Below are 19,089 nucleotides of genomic sequence, written 5' to 3' on the forward strand. Positions count from 1 at the left end.
AGCAATGTTCCAACATTTGAAAGCCTTCCCAGAAGAGTAATGCAGCAATGTTCCAACAAGTGGAAAGCCTTCCAGAAGAGTGGAGGCTGTTATAGCAAATGTTCTTCCCAGAAGAGTGGAGGCAAGCAATGTTCCAACTAGTGGAAAGCCTTCTCAGAAGAGTGGAGGCTGAGCAGCAATGTTCCAACATTATAGCCTTCTCAGAAAAGGCTGTTATAGCAGCAAAGGGGGGGACCAACTCCATATTAACGCCAATGTCTTTGGAATGAGATGTTGGATGAGCAGGTGTCCACGTCCTTTTGGCTATGTAACGTGTACCCACACTATACATTTTCTTCAGATAGACATTCAAAAAGTCATTGAAATAACATTTTATAAGCCCTCACAATATTTTTGTGTAAATTATCAACACAAATATTCCCGCATGTCTCCAAAACATAATTTAGTTTGACTTAGAACATATCGAATGGACTATACAGCAGGGATGTGGTTAATTCAATTTAAAATCCTGGTCAATTCAGAAAGTAAATATAATTCCAATTCAAAATTAATTGAAAAGCATTGAAAAAAAAGTAAATTAGAACTTCAGTCTGCTTCCTGAATTGACTGTTATTGAAATGGAATTGACCCCAACCCTGCTGTACAGCTTTCACCTCATTCACAAAGAGAGAGAGAGAGTGTTATAAGGACAAGGCTATGGGATTTTTCTTCAAAGGTTGTTCAATCCCCCCGCCCACTCTCCTCTCCTACATTCTGTTTGACATGCCGCCCGCCTGGCATATAATGAATGAAATGAGGGCATGCACAAATACTGCAAGGGTAAAACCACATTATCCACAGTGTCTGTGAGCTGCCTTTTCCATTTGACAAGCACCAGGACGAATGGCCTATCTTGACAGCCAGACACACTCTGAAGGCCACTTGTCATAACCCTGGTTTTTGTGCTAGAATTGTGCATCAGACGGACAATACAATTTGAGCTGCTGAGAAAATGTCTCTCTCCGTGCTGCTCCTGTGAAGCTTTGAGGTTTTTCAATTGAGATGAAAATTGCCTGAAGGGGGTTTCAGACTAGTTGTATAAAATGTGTGATGGCAAACTTCCATGGTTTGTTAAATGTAACGAGACGTAGAGTTGCGTGAAATGTAACCTCGGACAATTCCCTGTGAATAGAACATGGCCATCCAACTTGAAGAGGAAAGGGTGGCGACATATTCGTACGAGGAATTAAAAAACAATGTTTCACACGGATTATCTCATCATAGCATCAAGTCAACAAACTGACCATCCTTATGCATCGTTGTTATTCACCTGTTACATTATGGGGATAAAAATAGTCCGACCTACAACAGGAAGTTTCATTAACGGTTCGTAGTAAAGTCATACCGTATCAAAAAGAATCAGGGCAGCTGTGATGGAAACAGGAAGTTTCATTAACGGTTCGTAGTAAAGTCATACCGTATCAAAAAGAATCAGGACAGCTGTGATGGAAACAGGAAGTTTCATTAACGGTTCGTAGTAAAGTCATACCGTATCAAAAAGAATCAGGACAGCTGTGATGGAAACAGGAAGTTTCATTAACGGTTCGTAGTAAAGTCATACCGTATCAAAAAGAATCAGGGCAGCTGTGATGGAAACAGGAAGTTTCATTAACGGTTCGTATCAAAAAGAATAGTAAAGTCATACCGTCATCGTATCAAAAGAATCAGGACAGCTGTGATGGAAACAGGAAGTTTCATTAACGGTTCGTAGTAAAGTCATACCGTATCAAAAAGAATCAGGACAGCTGTGATGGAAACAGGAAGTTTCGGTACAATTTTTTAAATGCCGACAGATCATTTTTTGTTCGACATTGTAGGATCTTTTTTGTGTTGGTAAAATGAATTATTCTAGTTCTGGCGGCAGAAACACTGTTACGAATAAAAATGTACAGTACCAGTCAAAAGTTTGGACACAACTACTCATTCAAGGGTTTTTCTTTGTTTTTACTATTTTTTCTACAATGTAGAATAATAGTGAAGACATCAAAACTATGAAATAGTACATATGGAATCATGAAGTAACCAAAAAAAGTGTTAAACAAATCAAAGTATATTTTATATTTGAGATTCTTCAAAGTAGCCACCATTTGCCTTGTTGACAACTTTGGCTTATATTCACTGAACAAAAATGTCAAAGATTTTACTGCGTTACAGTTCATATAAGGAAATTACTCAATTGAAATAAATTAAATAAATTATAAATATATTATAAATAAATTAAATGATAATAACCAAATAATTTCATTAGGCCCTAATCTATGAATTTCATCTGACTGGGAATGCAGATATGCATCTGTTGGTCACAGATACCTTCAAAACAAAGGTAGGGGTGAGGCTCAGAAAACCAGTCAGTATCTGGTGTGACCACCATTTGCCTCAAGCAGCGTGACACATCTTCTTCACGTGGAGTTGATCAGGCTGTTGATTGTGGCCTGTAGAATGTTGTCCCACTACCTCTTCAATGGCTGTGCGAAGTTGCTGGATATTGGCAGGAACTGGAACACGCTGTTGTACATGTCAATCCAGAGCATCCCAAACATGCTCAATGGGTGACATGTCTGGTGAGTATGCAGGCCATGGAAGAACTGGGAACATGGGGCCATGCATTATAATGCTGAAACATGAGGTGATGGCGGTGGATGAATAGCAGGACAATGGGCCTCACGATCTCGTCACGGTATCTCTGTGTGTTCAAATTGCCATCGATAAAATGCAATTGTGTTCATTGTTCGTAGTTTATGCCTAAACATAACTTAACCGCCACCATGAGGCACTCAGTTCACAATGTTGACATCATAAAATCGCTCTCCCACAGAATGCAATCTGCCCGGGACAGTTGAAACTCGGATTCATCCTTGAAAAGCACACTAGAAGGTGAGCATTCGCCCACTGAAGTCGGTTACGACGCTGACCTGCAGTCAGGTCAAGACCCTGATGAGGACGATGAGGTTCCCTGAGACTTTCTGACAGTTTGTGCAGAAATGCTTTGGTTAGGCAACCCACAGTTTCATCAGCTGTCCGGGTGACTGGTCTTAGATGATCCCGCAGGTCAAGAAACCGGATGTGGATGTCCTGGGCTGCCATGGTTACATGTGGTCTTGTAAGGCCGGTTAGACGTACTGCCAAATTCTCTAAAACGGCGTTGGGTGGACATTTCTGCAGTCAGTATGCCAAATGCATGCTCCCGCAAAACTTGAGACATCTATGGTAATTGTGTTTTGTGACAAAACTGCACATTTTAGAGTGGCCTTTTATTTTCCCCAGCACAAGGTGCACCTATGTAATGATCATGCTGAATCAGCTTTTTGATATGCCACACCTTTCAGGTGGATGGATTATTTTAGCAAAGGACAAATGCTCATTAACAGGGATGAAAAAAATGTGTGCACTACGTAATCACGCAGTGATTTTATCCACAACAAGTCAGTTTGGTTTGTATTGTAATTTGAACTGCTATATTAAAATGTTAATAATTAAATAATTTAAATAAATAAAAACATATATATATATATCCACATTTAAATAAATCCGTTTGGTGGAAGCACATCACTTGTGGGAAAATTCGCATATTTTCTTAATGCAGTTATTTTTAAATTTGGATGAAACTCTGTTAACAGTTGGATGGAAACCTAGCATGTGATCAAAGGTCAGGAAATGGACGTTTCAACTGTAGCCAAAGATTATGGATATACTGACAAGATGCATGTATCTCCACGGTGTTTGTCTAGCTCCCGCCTATATTTTCTTTGGATTGGTGGGAAACATCTCTTTATTGTAATATTTTTGAATATTTGATGAGGGTTGTTGACGTCACCACCTGTATTCAATGGAGAGAGATGCTATGTTACGAGCCTCATATCATAAATATGCATAGCTATCTCAAGACTCCGATAAAGTTGTTTATTTTTTATTGCCGATGTCACTGTCACTTGTCCTACCTATATCAGAACGCTTAAACATTACGAAACATATATTAGATTAAATAAATCTCACTTAGAAAATAAACCATACTTTTGTTTCTTGACCAAATTCGACACCTTCATTGATCTCCATATAAAAACACATTGCTTTGTTGGCGATAAAAATGTTTTGTTTTTAAACGTCACCTGCTGGAGGGAGATAGGGTTTCCGCCGAGTTAGGCCACTCTGCCGACTTCAATTTCCTGCAGTTGCTCTTCACCAGCTGCAACTTGCACCCATCGCCTGCATTGTGGGAGGCACAATTTGCCAACCAATCATTAGTGGGGGGGTTTTACCCACGCAAACTGGACTGAAGATGTGACTGAAACAGGAAGTAACTTTGCCGCGATTCATATAGTGAATATGTATAATTGAATGTGATATTTAAGGCTCCGTCCCCCAATTGACAGTACAACATATACACATATAACTCATTTATGGGTGTGTGATATGTGGGTTGGAGACATGTTTATTTCGACATTACAAAGAATAACGTTTATAAGCAATGGCAACACTACTATGTTGCACTGAGCCCTGCAGTTAGAAAACCACATTCGTGTCCCACTTTCGGCTGTAGCAGATGCACGTCTTCGACTTCACTCCTCGGCTTTCGTCTGCAGTCGGTTGCTTCAGCCTCAAAGGCTCTGCGTGGTCAATCCAATATCTAAAGTGGGTGGCCATACAGCATTTACTGCGATATACCGCCTCTGCAGTTAGGGCATGTATACTTCCTGCGCTTCGCTGAGCAGAGATGTTGTGAAGGAAGTGAGTTTGTGATTGATCATACTTGGACCTCCCGCCCCCAACTACCATCAAATAAAATAACATGTTATTTGTCAAATGCGCCGAATACAACGGGTATAGTAGACCTTACCGTGAAATGCATACTTTACAAACCCTTAACCAACAGTGCAGTTCAAGAAATAGAGTTAAGAAAATATTTTCTAAATAAACTAAAGTATAAAATAACAATGTGGGTATCGGTACTGAGTCAATGTGTGTGGGTACAGGTTAGTCGGGGAACTGAGTCAATGTGTGTGGGTACAGGTTAGTCGGGGTACTGAGTCAATGTGTGTGGGTACAGGTTAGTCGGGGTACTGAGTCAATGTGTGTGGGTACAGGTTAGTCGGGGTACTGAGTCAATGTGTGGGGGTACAGGTTAGTCGGGGTACTGAGTCAATGTGTGTGGGTACAGGTTAGTCTGGGTACTGAGTCAATGTGTGTGGGTACAGGTTACAGGTACTGAGTCTGGGTACAGGTTAGTCGGGGTACTGAGTCAATGTGTGTGGGTACAGGTTAGTCAGGGTACTGAGTCAATGTGTGTGGGTACAGGTTAGTCTGGGTACTGAGTCAATGTGTGTGGGTACAGGTTAGTCAGGGTACTGAGTCAATGTGTGGGGGTACAGGTTAGTCGGGGTCATTTGTACATGTAGGTAGGCGTAAAGTGACTATGCATAGATAATAAACAGCAAGTAGCAGCAGAGTAAAAACAAGTGGCCATTTGATTAATTGTTCAGCAGTCTTATGGCTTGGTTGTATTTTGTATTTATTATGATCCCCATTAGTTTATACAATTTTAAAAAATATTACAATACATTCACAGATTTCCCAACGCACTGTGTGCTATCAGGCCCCTACTCCACCACAACCACATCTCTACAGTACTAAATCCATGTGTATGTATAGTGTGTATGTTATCGTGTGTCTGTGTATGCACATGTCTGTGCCAATTATTAATGTTAGCTGTCTGTGTACATCCAAGGGCCAGCCATGCTGCCCTGTTCTGAGCCAATTGCAGTTTTCCTAAGTCCTTTTTTGTGGCACCTGACCACACGACTGAACAGTCGTGTGACAAAACTAGGGCCTGTAGGATCTGCCTTGTTGATAGTGTTGTTAAGGCAGAGCATCGCTTTATTAAAAAAGTTATACTGCTGCACATTAAAACATCTGCACTGTTAAGGAGCCTTTTGGACCTAGACATGGCGATCCGGTACCGCTTGTCGTGCGGTAACAGAGAGAACAGTCTATAACTGGGGTGGCTGGAGTCTTTGAGAATTTTTTGGGACTTCCTCTGACACCGCCTAGTATATAGGTCCTGGATGACAGTAAGCTTGGCCCCAGTGATGTACTGGGCCGTACGCACTACCCTCTGTGTAGCACCTTACGGTCAGTTGCCATACCAGGCCATGATGCAATCGGTCTGGATGCTCTAGATGGTGCAGCTGGAGAACTTTTTGAGGATCTGGGGATCTTGTCAGTCTCCTGAGGGGGAAAACGTGTTGTCGTACCCTCTTCATGACTGTATTGGTGTGTTTGGACCATGATAGTTTGTTGGTGATGTGGACAGAGATGGGTTTGGTGATGATTCAACACTTAAAAGTTACAAAAGAGGGATAACCTTCGGTTTACAAAAGGCACAAATTCTGTCCTTGGTCACGTGCCCAGTTTACGACCTTTATCATCACCTCAACCAAACTACAGGAACACGTCATACTCTATAACATCATTGATTGGACGCGACGACTAGGTGGATCTCTTTCTGATTGGTGATTGGCTCAAGCTCCTGTCACTGGGGTACTCTGCTCCTTCAGCGTGTGTTATCAGTGAAAATGGCGAGCTGGTGTGTACGAGCTGTAAAACAGAGTTACTCTGTTGTAGCATCTTCTTCAATAATAAGGTAATACATTACGAGAGTACATGTTAATACGGTTGTTCAGAGCATTGTCTGTAACGTTGTGCCATCACCCTTGGCCAGGGGGATAACGTTAGCTTGCTATCTAACGACCTGTCATATAACGTTAGTTATTGTACTGCTTTCGTAATGAGAGTTCAAATAGCACATTTCTGATAGCAGAATCCCATTTAATTCAATTTCTATGCGCCTTGTTCAAAGCTGTTAGCCTATCAATTAATCCAATGCAAACTAGCTAACTACAGTACCGCAGGTTTTAATGTTAAGCTATTTTGGGTGTAGTTTGGTGGCACACCATAGCAAAGGCAGTTGGCTTCGCTACTAAAATGCCACAATGTAGTTTACCTGTATCTGGGCCAAGGAGAGATTGCAGTCAGAGAGACTCTAACTGTACACATCCGCGTCAACGAAGGCAAATCTGAAATGCTTTATCTGTCGGTACGGGCCCAAAGTGTGAACTGTGGTAAAAAAAAAAATACAAAAACTGTTGAAATCCACATTTTTCCGACGCACACTTCCTAGTCAACAATATTCTGTAATTGCCACACGAGATTACCACGTGTTCCCAGATGGCAGCGCTATTTTATGGAGATTAGGCTGTATGGTGATGAATTCTGTAAACTCCGGGAAAGTTTAATGTCAACGTTTTATTTTCACACATTGTAAGGCCCGCACCGAAAGGTAAACAATTCTTGATTACATATTTTCTTTTTCTTTAGATGACTTGGGAAAAGTTGATCGGAAATAGGTAAACCCAGAGGGCTTGTAAATATGTCTTCTGGGTATGGGATGTAGCCTTAAGCAACGGGATACCAGAGGCTAACCATTAACATGGTATTACCATGTTAATAAAATAAAAAATAAAAAAACATGTACCATATACAAATTAAGTAATCATGTTTGGATACCAATACAGTGCACTACAGTAACCAATGCATTAACATCTAAACCTATGTTGTGTATCTAACCCATTTCTCTGTCTCTCTCTGCTCTGTTAGGGCATCCCCACGGCTCCTATGCACAGCAGCCCAGCAGAAAAGCGGCCAGGGGTCGGAGGAGGACCAGCATGCTGAGCAGAGCGCAGCAGAGAAGGGCCTTGCTGAGGAGAAGGGCCAGCTGGAGGAGCAGCTTAAAGGGGTCACGGTGAGTCTGGCTCCAGGGTGCAGTTTCCAAATCAATTAATCAAATGTGTTTATAAAGCCCTTCTTACATCAGCTGATGTCACAAAGTGCTGTACAGAAACCCAGCCTAAAACCCCAAACAGGTGCAATGCAGGTGTAGAAGCACTGTGGCTAGGAAAAACTCCCTAGAAAGGCCGAAACCTAGATAGGAACCAGGCTTATGAGGGGCGGCCAGTCCTCTTCTGGCTGTGCCGGGTTGAGATAATAACAGAACATGGCCAAGATGTTAAAATGTCCATAGGTACAGATCTAGGATCACCCTCCCCTCACCCAATCCTAACCTTAACCATTACTGGGGGGGGGGGGGGACTTTTTGTCTCGAGGGCCACGTCAGGATTTTGCAATTCAACGGAGGGCCACATTTTTAAGGGGACCAATTGTTTGTTAAAATCCATTTTCGGGGGCTTCACAAGTGGTGCAGTGGTCTAAGGCACTGCATCGCAATGCTTGAGGCATCACTACAGACCCGGGTTCAATTCCAGGCTTTGTTACAGCTGACAGTGACTGGGAGACCCATGAGGCGTCGCACAATTGGCCCAGCGTTGTCCTGGTTAGCAGAGGGTTTGGCAGGCCGAGATTTCCTTGTCCCATCGCGGTTAGGATTGGGTGAGGGGAGGGTGATCCTAGATCTGTACCTATGGACATTTTAACATCTTGGCCATGTTCTGTTATTATCTCAACCCGTGGCGGGCCAAGCGCATGAGCGTTGACACGGTGCCAAGTGTACAGCATTTCTTCCGACACATTGGTGTGGCTGGCTTCCGGGTTAAGCGGGCATTGTGTCAACAAGCAGTGCTGATTGGCTGGGTAGTGTTTTGGCTCTTGACCTTCGCCTCTTCTGAGTCCGTACGGGAGTTGCAGCGATGGGACAAGCCTGTAACTACCAGTGGGATACCATGAAATTGGGGAGAAAAAGGTCTTTATTTTTTTAAATATATATATTTTTTTATAGCTCTTGGGGGTGCACTTTGCTGCCCCCCTTCCCTTGGTCTAGGGGCAACTTTACCCTAGTCCTAGGTCGCCACATCAGTCACTATAAGTCTGTTCCAATATCCAAGCTAGAATACTACCTAGAATGAAACCAGTGTGTTAAGCATGGTTTCCTAGTGGTATACTAGTGTGGAATAGTATCTTGGTTAACCTTACCCTGTCTGAATCTCACTAGTCAGAAGAGCTTTGAGAACAGGATTGTCTCTTGGCCTCAGCTTTTCTGTCTGTGTCTACAGGACAAGTACAAGCGGGCCCTGGCAGACACGGAGAACCTGAGGACGAGGAGTCAAAAGATGGTGGAAGACTCAAAGTTGTATGGTAATCTAACATTTGCATATTTATTTGTTTCTCACCAGTGAGACAGACATACTTATAGGTGGTTTTTAAAACCATCCTTTTGGTTCATTGATGTCAAGCAACATGCAATATAAAGTTAATCTGGAGGTACAGTGAGCTCTGTATGTATTGGGACAGTGCCAATATAAAGTTAATCTGGAGGTACAGTGAGCTCTGTATGTATTGGGACAGTGCCAATATAAAGTTAAACTGGAGGTACAGTGAGCTCTGTGTGTATTGGGACAGTGCCAATATAAAGTTAATCTGGAGGTACAGTGAGCTCTGTATGTATTGAGACAGTGCCAATATAAAGTTAATCTGGAGGTACAGTGAGCTCTGTATGTATTGGGACAGTGTCAATATAAAGTTAATCTGGAGGTACAGTGAGCTCTGGATGTATTGGGACAGTGCCAATATAAAGTTAATCTGGAGGTACAGTGAGCTCTGGATGTATTGAGACAGTGCCAATATAAAGTTAATCTGGAGGTACAGTGAGCTCTGTGTGTATTGGGACAGTGAGCTCTGTATGTATTGAGACAGTGCCAATATAAAGTTAAACTGGAGGTACAGTGAGCTCTGGATGTATTGAGACAGTGCCAATATAAAGTTAATCTGGAGGTACAGTGAGCTCTGTGTGTATTGGGACAGTGAGCTCTGTATGTATTGAGACAGTGCCAATATAAAGTTAAACTGGAGGTACAGTGAGCTCTGGATGTATTGAGACAGTGCCAATATAAAGTTAATCTGGAGGTACAGTGAGCTCTGTATGTATTGGGACAGTGCCAATATAAAGTTAATCTGGAGGTACAGTGAGCTCTGTATGTATTGGGACAGTGAGCTCTGGATGTATTGAGACAGTGCCAATATAAAGTTAATCTGGAGGTACAGTGAGCTCTGTATGTATTGGGACAGTGCCAATATAAAGTTAATCTGGAGGTACAGTGAGCTCTGTGTGTATTGGGACAGTGAGCTCTGTGTGTATTGGGACAGTGAGCTCTGTATGTATTGGGACAGTGAGCTCTGTATGTATTGGGACAGTGAGCTCTGTATGTATTGGGACAGTGAGCTCTGTATGTATTGGGACAGTGAGCTCTGTATGTATTGGGACAGTGAGCTCTGTATGTATTGGGACAGTGAGCTCTGTATGTATTGGGACAGTGAGCTCTGTATGTATTGGGACAGTGAGCTCTGTATGTATTGGGACAGTGCAGTTTATTGTTGTTCTGGCTCTGTACTCCAGTACTTTGGATTTGAAGTGATACAATGACAGATGTTAAAGTGCAGACTCAGCTTTAATTTGAGGGTATTTTCATCCATGTCGGGGGAACCGTTTAGAAATGACAGCACTTGCCCATTTTAGGGAACAAATTTACTTATGTGTATTAAAGTAGCAAAACATGTAGTATTTGGTCCCATATTTCCAGCACACAATGACTACATCAAACTTGTGACTCTACAAATTTGTTGGATGTATTTGCTGTTTGTTTTGGTTGAGTTTCAGATTATTTTGTGGCCAATAGAAATGAATGGTAAATAATGTATTGTAATTTTGGAGTCACTTTTATTGTAAATGAGAATAATGTTTCTAAACACCTCTACATTAACGATGCTGCCATGATTATGGATAATCTTGAACTGTGTACAAATATTGCTGTCATTTCAAAATGGTTCATCCGATATGGATAAAAATACCCTCAAATTTTTGTGTTTTAACCTCCGTCATTGTGTAATTACAAATCCAAAGGGCTTGAGGACAGAGCCGAAACAACAATAAATGTGTCACTCTCCCAATACTTTTGGAACTGCATATTCAATGATGTTGTTCATTCTATGTTTTCTAAAAGAATACTAACTCATCTCTCCTTTATTTTCGCACATTTCAGGAATCCAAAGGTTGTGCAAAGACCTGCTGGAGGTGGCGGACATCTTGGAGAAGGCGACGGAGAGCGTGCCCAGTGAGGAGGTGTCCTCTCAGAAGAACCCCCACCTGAAGAACCTGTACGACGGCCTGGTGATGACCGATAAACAGATGCAGAAGGTGTTCGCCAAGCACGGCCTGGTCAAGCTTAACCCAGACGGAGGGCAGAAGTTCGACCCCTATGAGCACGAGGCTCTATTTCACGCCCCTGTGGAGGGTAAAGAGCCCGGCACGGTCGCCGTAGTAACCAAGGTGGGCTACAAACTCCACGGGCGCACCCTCCGGCCGGCATTGGTGGGCGTGGCCAAAGCCCCTTGATTAAAAAAATAAAAAAAGGTTCAGTATGACTGTGATGTCATTGTTTTTGCCTGGGTGACAGATCACCTTGGCTACTGCAGGCTGGTCAAAGCGCCCCACCCAACCACCTAACGTTGTCTCAAGAGGTGGGAATCCAACGTGAACTAATATTATTACCATGGACGACATCACAGCCTGTTTTGACTTTGCATACCGATTCTCCACCCTTCTCCTGAAGTGTGCACTTGCTCACTCCCTGTCATGAATTAAAAAGCATTGGATTGGCTGGAGGGAGTTTACAGCATTGTTAAGTCCATGACAGGAAGTGTGCAAGTGCATACTTTGCGGGGAAGGATGTCGAATTGGGACACAGCCCGTGTATCTACCAGGTGCAATTATGTTTGAGCAGAAGCAACACTTGTGATGGCACGTACAGCACAGAACCAGTTTGACAAGTCATTTCTGTCCTATTTCAGTCATCAGGATCAGATTCCTGTCCAGTCATTGTAATTGTTATGGATGGGAGAATGTAATGTACCTCATTATTATATACCAAACTGCTGTCATTGTTTTCATTGGACAAACATAGTACTTTTTAATTTAATTGGAATATATTTTTCCCTATAAGTAATGCGGTCTTTGGCACAATTTAGCCCTGTGTATTGCCGTGTTTGTATGGCTTCCAGTGACAGCTTAACATGTAGTCCAGGCCTCTCCAACCCTCTTCCTGGAGAGATACCCTCCTGTAGGTTTTTGCTCCAACCTCTGTTGTAACTAACCTGACTCACCTCATCAACCAGCTAATTATTATAATCAGGTGCGCTAGATTAAGGTTGGAGTGAAAACCTACAGGTCGGTAGCTCTCCAGGAACAGGGTTGGAGTGAACCTACAGGTCGGTAGCTCTCCAGGAACATGGTTGGAGTGAACCTACAGAATGGTAGCTCTCCAGGAACAGGGTTGGAGTGAAAACCTACAGGTCGGTAGCTTTCCAGGAACAGGGTTGGAGTGAACGTACAGAATGGTAGCTCTCCAGGAACAGGGTTGGAGTGAACCTACAGGTCGGTAGCTCTCCAGGAACAGGGTTGGAGTGAAAACCTACAGCTCCAGGAACAGGGTTGGAGTGAACCTACAGCTCCAGGAACAGGGTTGGAGTGAAAACCTACAGGTCGGTAGCTTTCCAGGAACAGGGTTGGAGTGAACCTACAGGTCGGTAGCTCTCCAGGAACAGGGTTGGAGTGAAAACCTACAGCTCCAGGAACAGGGTTGGAGTGAAAACCTACAGCTCCAAGAACAGGGTTGGAGTGAAAACTTACAGCTCCAGGAACAGGGTTGGAGTGAAAACTTACAGCTCCAGGAACAGGGTTGGAGTGAACCTACAGCTCCAGGAACAGGGTTGGAGTGAAAACCTACAGCTCCAAGAACAGGGTTGGAGTGAACCTACAGGTCGGTAGCTCTCCAGGAACAGGGTTGGAGTGAACCTACAGGTCGGTAGCTCTCCAGGAACAGGTTTGGAGTGAACCTACAGGTCGGTAGCTCTCCAGGAACAGGTTTGGAGTGAACCTACAGGTCGGTAGCTCTCCAGGAACAGGGTTGGAGTGAAAACCTACAGCTCCAGGAACAGGGTTGGAGTGAACCTACAGGTCGGTAGCTCTCCAGGAACAGGGTTGGAGTGAACCTACAGGTCCAGGAACAGGGTTGGAGGAACCTACAGGTCGGTAGCTCTAGCTCTCCAGGAACAGGGTTGGAGTGAACCTACAGGTCGGTAGCTCTCCAGGAACAGGGTTGGGGTGAAAACCTACAGCTCCAGGAACAGGGTTGGAGTGAACCTACAGGTCGGTAGCTCTCCAGGAACAGGGTTGGAGTGAACCTACAGGTCGGTAGCTCTCCAGGAACAGGGTTGGAGTGAACCTACAGGTCGGTAGCTCTCCAGGAACAGGGTTGGGAATACCTACAGCTCCAGGAACAGGGTTGGAGTGAACGTACAGAATGGTAGCTCTCCAGGAACAGGGTTGGAGTGAACCTACAGGTCGGTAGCTCTCCAGGAACAGGGTTGGAGAATGAACCTAAAGGTCGGTAGCTCTCCAGGAACAGGGTTGGAGTGAACCTACAGGTCGGTAGCTCTCCAGGAACAGGGTTGGAGTGAACCTACAGGTCGGTAGCTCTCCAGGAACAGGTTTGGAGAGCCCTGATGTAGTCTGTTTCATTTTCAGAAATAGTCTGGACAGTTTTAAGTGAATGGAGGTGAAATATGCAATATTAAACAATACATGAATGTTGTATGTGTGTAAAAATACCTCAGAGGCAACCACAGACGTAGTGTTCAGCTGCTGCACTACAGTAGGAGCCGTCAGAGTATGGTTGTCAAAATGAAAACACGCTAGCGAAATCTACAGATTCACCGGAGATACACAATCATGCTGTTGAGGCTCTAATGTAATCATTCCAGACTTCATGACAGCAGAACACTATCTCGCCGCTATGGCAGATGTCGCCCTAGTGGTGTGGGACGTTGACAGTATAATGACGTTAATTAGTCTTAACTACTTAGACTGGATAGTCTGTGCCTGTAGCAGCTTCGGAGTCCCCAACAACAGGGGAAGTGGAAAGTGAGCCTGTGACATGTTAACAAGAGACGGTACAGTATGTTTAGAAACACTGTTAACCAGGAGACACTAACTTCTCCACATTTACTGGATTGGTTGAACAGTGCAGCAGAGAAACTCCTCCCAACAGTTTGTTTTTCTTCTCGTCTAGATCCTCTACATACTGGTCTTGTTTCATGCGTTTCTTTTACGAATGCTATGTTAGATTTAGTGTGCCTGTGGACAGTTGTCCTGTTCAGTGCCACAGCAGCGTCTAATAAACAGATTCACTTGGACTTGCATGTCCATTGTTTTTAATTTGGCCCATTTCCCCCGTATGTAGGACACTGTCTGCAAATATTACCACATACTGAACTCACCAAATGTTGTGAAAATAAAACCAAGGAAGCCGTACAGTATAAATGATTTTCATTTTTAATACAGAACATACTAACACCCTTGAACAGTTGTGTTCGCCTTAAACCAGATAAGGAGATGTGTAGTCTTTGATTGTGAACTACGCCAGTTGTTGGGACAAAAATAAAAATCTTCAAGTAGATGATGGGAGAACCAAGGGGCCTTGTCAGTGTCCGTAAACTCAGAGGCTTATGGGGAAGAAAAATAGAACATATTTATTTCCTCTGTGGTATGGTAAATGTACTACGATGGAATGCTAATATTAAGGCCTATACGAATGCAGTCACAACATTATTTCACAGTGTCTAATGTAATACTGTTTCTATACAACCCACCCCACATCTCTACTGAAGTTCACCTCCGTTTTAAACAGGCTAACTGGACATCGGAGGGAGAAGGTGCCACGGGACATTTTAAAGCACCCGTGCTTGGAACAAACACATTTCACATAAATGGAAAACCAGGTCTAAAACCAACTGTGGCAGTCGTCCTTTTTCTCTTCTACCAGAATATTTCTGCCCTTTGATAGTGTTCTTGCAAGGCCATATGTGAACACTAACCCAGTGGTTCTAAACATCAACAACAACAGGTATTGTCCCCATTCGGTTTCACAACCCCTACTTTGAGAACCACTGCACTAGCCTTAATTGAACGATGTTACTGTAAAACACTGAACCGGGAAGATAGATGAAGCAAATGTAGCAGGTATATCAATTTTTTTTACGATGACTTAACTCCCTTTGAATAGATGGAACAGTAGCAAACTAAACAGCGAGCAACGAGTCACAATACAATAATCATGCAGCGCGTATTCATGAAGAGGCTAAAACCAGTCTGGCAGGACGACACACCGTTAACCCCACAACGCCCCTCCAAACAAGGGGTAGGCAAAGGCTAAAACCAGTCTGGCAGGACGACACACCGTTAACCCCGCAACGCCCCTCCAAACAAGAGGTAGGCAAAGGCTAAAACCAGTCTGGCAGGACGACACACCGTTAACCCCACAACGCCCCTCCAAACAAGAGGTAGGCAAAGGCTAAAACCAGTCTGGCAGGACGACACACCGTTAACCCCACAACGCCCCTCCAAACAAGGGGTAGGCAAAGGCTAAAACCAGTCTGGCAGGACGACACACCGTTAACCCCGCAACGCCCCTCCAAACAAGGGGCAGGCAAACTTAACCGGGGGTGAAACAAATAGATATGCAACATTTTTGATTTGTGCTTTAGGATCGCATGTCATTGGTTAATGCCGATATTTAAAGCTTTTTATTTTCTTTCGAAGTCGAGTAGAGTGAACCGCCTACTAGAATCAGAAAACGTGCAACGTGTGGAACAGAATAGTATGGAGGAGTTAGGCTCATCTACTCCCCTCAGTGCCACATTCTGAGCCTGACAACACCACAAAGCTACAGCGTCATAATGGGGATTACCGCAGTGCTTTATGAAAGCGTTAGCTGCCAAATACTGACCCCTCTATGCTTAGCAGGCCACATCTCTTCATGGTAAGAATGATGATGATAACCGCTGCTTTCCAACACAGTGCGGCTGTATTGCTGTTTGAATAGGCACTAACCTGTGCTCTCCAAGACAACATCCTAACCTAAAAGGAAGCTAGCCTGGTCCCAGATCTGTTTGTATCGTCTTGCCAATGACCATAAGAGTCGGCAAGATGGCACCAACTGATCTGGGACCAACTATTTATACTTTGAGAACCGCTTTGAAAACCAGTGTTGTCTGGTTTGCCCAGTAGTATTAGGTGATCCTTCACTGCAATAAAGAGAATGTATCATCTACCTATACATTATCATTCATATGGATGCAAATACAAAAATATATATTTGTTCCACGTTCTCCAGTAAATGGTATCCAAACTTTTTTTTAAGAAAGAGGAAATCTTTTGCAATGTACATATTCACAAACAGTCCGGTGGTCGACGAATTGGGTCAGAACTTGACAAAAGGTGGTAAAATTCAGCTTGGTCCAATCTGGAGTTTACGACACATCTCACATTGTTTATAACAAGACACAGAGACTCAACAATCCAACAGAGAACAAGAGTCATTGTCCCTCTGCAATCCTTAGTCCCCACAAACTCCATACACATTGTTAGGACCTGTCCCAGTCCCCACAAACTCCATACACATTGTTAGGACCTGTCCCAGTCCCTACAAACCCAATGGATTGTTAGGACCTGTCCCAGTCCCCACAAACTCCATACACATTGTTAGGACCTGTCCCAGTCCCTACAAACCCAATGGATTGTTAGGACCTGTCCCAGTCCCTACAAACCCAATGGATTGTTAGGACCTGTCCCAGTCCCTACAAACCCAATGGATTGTTAGGACCTGTCCCAGTCCCTACAAACCCAATGGATTGTTAGGACCTGTCCCAGTCCCCACAAACCCAATGGATTGTTAGAACGTGTCCCAGTCCCCACAAACCCAATGGATTGTTAGAACGTGTCCCAGTCCCTACAAACCCAATGGATTGTTAGAACGTGTCCCAGTCCCTACAAACCCAATGGATTGTTAGAACGTATCCCAGTCCCTCCAAACCCAATGGATTGTTAGGACGTGTCCCGGGATATCCAGCCGCTCTCTGTGAGGAAGCTGAGGATGCGTTTCTTGAGCACCTTGTCTAGGTAGCTGGGCAGCCGGCTCTTGGAGGGAATGCCCTGGCTCTTCTGCAGGTGGTCTTTGATGATGATTGTCTTGACAGTCAGGTAGCGCGTGGGGCTGAGGTTAAGTGAATTGCACAGCACCTTCTCCCGGTCTGACAGCAGCTCAAAGCCCGCCAGGTTCTCTATGGCCGGAAACTCGCCATCCTCGCCCTCCTCTTTGATAACACCGCCAAGCCCTCCCCCTGTCCCTCCGCCAAGCCCTCCCCCTGTCCCTCCGCCAAGCCCTCCCCCTGTCCCTCCGCCAAGCCCTCCCCCTGTCCCTCCGCCCCGGCCCGTTTTCGAGGTAGCTACGCTCTTGTTCTCCTTGCGTTTCTCCCGTTTGTGCCTCGCCGCCTCGTACTCGGCCGCCTCGTCCAGTCGTGCGATGCCGTTGCGGCGGTAGCGCTGCAGCTCCCGTACTTTGGCGCGCAGCACGCGCTCCTTGTGCATGTTGTGGAACAAGTCCTCAAACTCCCGCTGAGCCATGAACTGGCACATCCCCCGTAACTTGATCCGCTGCTCCTTCTCCTCCTTGGGGATCTTACGCTTCGGCACCGTCGGGACGGCTGGAGCTCCCGGCGTCACCGCGGGGGTGGTTGGCGTCGGAAGGCTCCCCACCACTCCGACGACGACGCCACCACCACCACCTACAACTCCCAGCGTGCTTTGCTTCTCCTTCTTGTCGCGGCCTAGGAAGACGGGCACCAGGTTGTAGTCGCGGGCCACATTTTTGCGGCGCTGGCGCTCGCGGAGCTTGCGCACGTACATGTCCACGTGCGCGCGCTTCATCTCGATCTCCACGTCTTCATCGTCGTAGTTGACCGACAGGCCGCTGATGAGCTTCTCCGCCTCCTGGTCGTACTCCATCTCATAGTCGTCGCGGAGCGGCATGTAGCCCAGCTGTTGCTGCTCGCCCAGGGTCACGTCAAGGGGAGGCAGGGGGGTGGTGAGGCTGGGGGACAGGGGGCCGCCGCTGGGGCAGGTGTGATCAGTCACCCGGTTGGGGATGCTGTCGGGGACGCAGGCCTTTCCCAGGTTGCCATGGATGTACATGCCGACGTAGTGGTCCATGACATCCTGGGGGGTCCGAGATGCTCCTACATGAGTGGCCATGTCCTCCTGAAAGACCAGCACACACACAGGCCAGTGTTACTGAGAGGGGGATTACATCCCTGCAAGCATTTAGGCTACACAGACACACACATAATGCATGCATTGCTATACGTTCACTATTAGCATAGACGTGTGTTGAATTCCATTGATAGGAGATCAACAGACCCATTGAAACAGACTAGCCTACATTATACCAAACGTTTCCTGTATGTTCATAATGCATTGCATGCACATTTGCAACATCGTGGATTGTAATGTGCGTTAGCATGGAAAAGTTGCATTCATCACGACTTAGCTAGCTAGCTGTATACAGGACTAAAGTACATTTCAAGTATTGCAGAGTTGATCGATATGGCCAACTCTCGACAGAACCTGGCTGTCAGTCTGAAGTTGTCAAATGTATACGGGTCTATATAGCGTTATTTTTCAAGAGAGCAACTTTACTCATTCACATTTAGTCTACATATTTTTATACGCGTGCTTGTATTATATAGCTATCTGAAAAGTAGCTAGGCTATAAAGTGAAATACCCAGTTTCCAAAGCCATATTGCTCGATCGCGTCGAGGAGCGACTGCTCTTCCCTGCTAGTCCATCCTCCCTCCGCTTCAGGACCCCAGAGGGTGAAGCGCCCGCCGTCGACTTGCTGATAACCGTGCCATCGCCGGTGATTACCGATTTCTGCACCCGCGGAGAAGCACTCCGGACAAAGTTCGATATCTGGACAGTCAGTACAGCGAAGCCGCAGATTCGTAACGTCTGCAAGGCAGTTTACGCAGTACTTCTTTCCTAGGTCGGCCATGTTGCTGGCTTCTGCTTGTTGTTGGAAGCAGCAGTGCCGCGGAGGGAGGGCCTGCGTGCTGGAGTGTCTCTGGTCAGACTACTGCGTCTCATTAATATTAAT

The 19,089-nt window shown here is 45.0% G+C and overlaps 2 protein-coding genes across 3 annotated transcripts; one reads left to right on the plus strand and one right to left on the minus strand.

Annotated features, from left to right (window-relative positions):
- Window positions 1-6,519: 6,519 nt before the first annotated feature.
- On the plus strand, window positions 6,520-11,970 carry LOC124014141 (grpE protein homolog 1, mitochondrial-like). The gene is made up of 4 exons (XM_046328883.1): window positions 6,520-6,676; window positions 7,690-7,834; window positions 9,099-9,180; window positions 11,082-11,970. The coding sequence occupies exons 1-4, from the start codon at window positions 6,609-6,611 to the stop codon at window positions 11,432-11,434; spliced, it is 648 nt and encodes a 215-aa protein (XP_046184839.1). The 5' UTR covers window positions 6,520-6,608; the 3' UTR covers window positions 11,435-11,970.
- A 2,440-nt stretch (window positions 11,971-14,410) lies between these two features.
- LOC124014389 (transcriptional adapter 2-beta-like) lies at window positions 14,411-19,037 on the minus strand. Of its 2 annotated transcripts, XR_006835011.1 has the most exons (3): window positions 18,718-19,037; window positions 16,685-18,193; window positions 14,411-16,646 (listed from the first exon to the last, which is right to left on the minus strand). XR_006835011.1 is itself a non-coding variant. In XM_046329297.1 (2 exons), exons 1-2 carry the CDS (start codon window positions 18,985-18,987, stop codon window positions 16,982-16,984), a joined length of 1,482 nt encoding a protein of 493 aa, XP_046185253.1. In that variant the 5' UTR covers window positions 18,988-19,037; the 3' UTR covers window positions 14,411-16,981. The 2 variants fall into 2 exon arrangements, 1 of the variants encoding a protein (XP_046185253.1); XM_046329297.1 differs by having other exon boundaries at window positions 14,411-18,193.
- Between the last annotated feature and the right edge of the window lie 52 nt (window positions 19,038-19,089).

This window comes from Oncorhynchus gorbuscha, linkage group LG25, assembly GCF_021184085.1.
Source record: "Oncorhynchus gorbuscha isolate QuinsamMale2020 ecotype Even-year linkage group LG25, OgorEven_v1.0, whole genome shotgun sequence".
In the NCBI taxonomy this organism is placed as follows: Eukaryota; Metazoa; Chordata; class Actinopteri; order Salmoniformes; family Salmonidae; genus Oncorhynchus; species Oncorhynchus gorbuscha.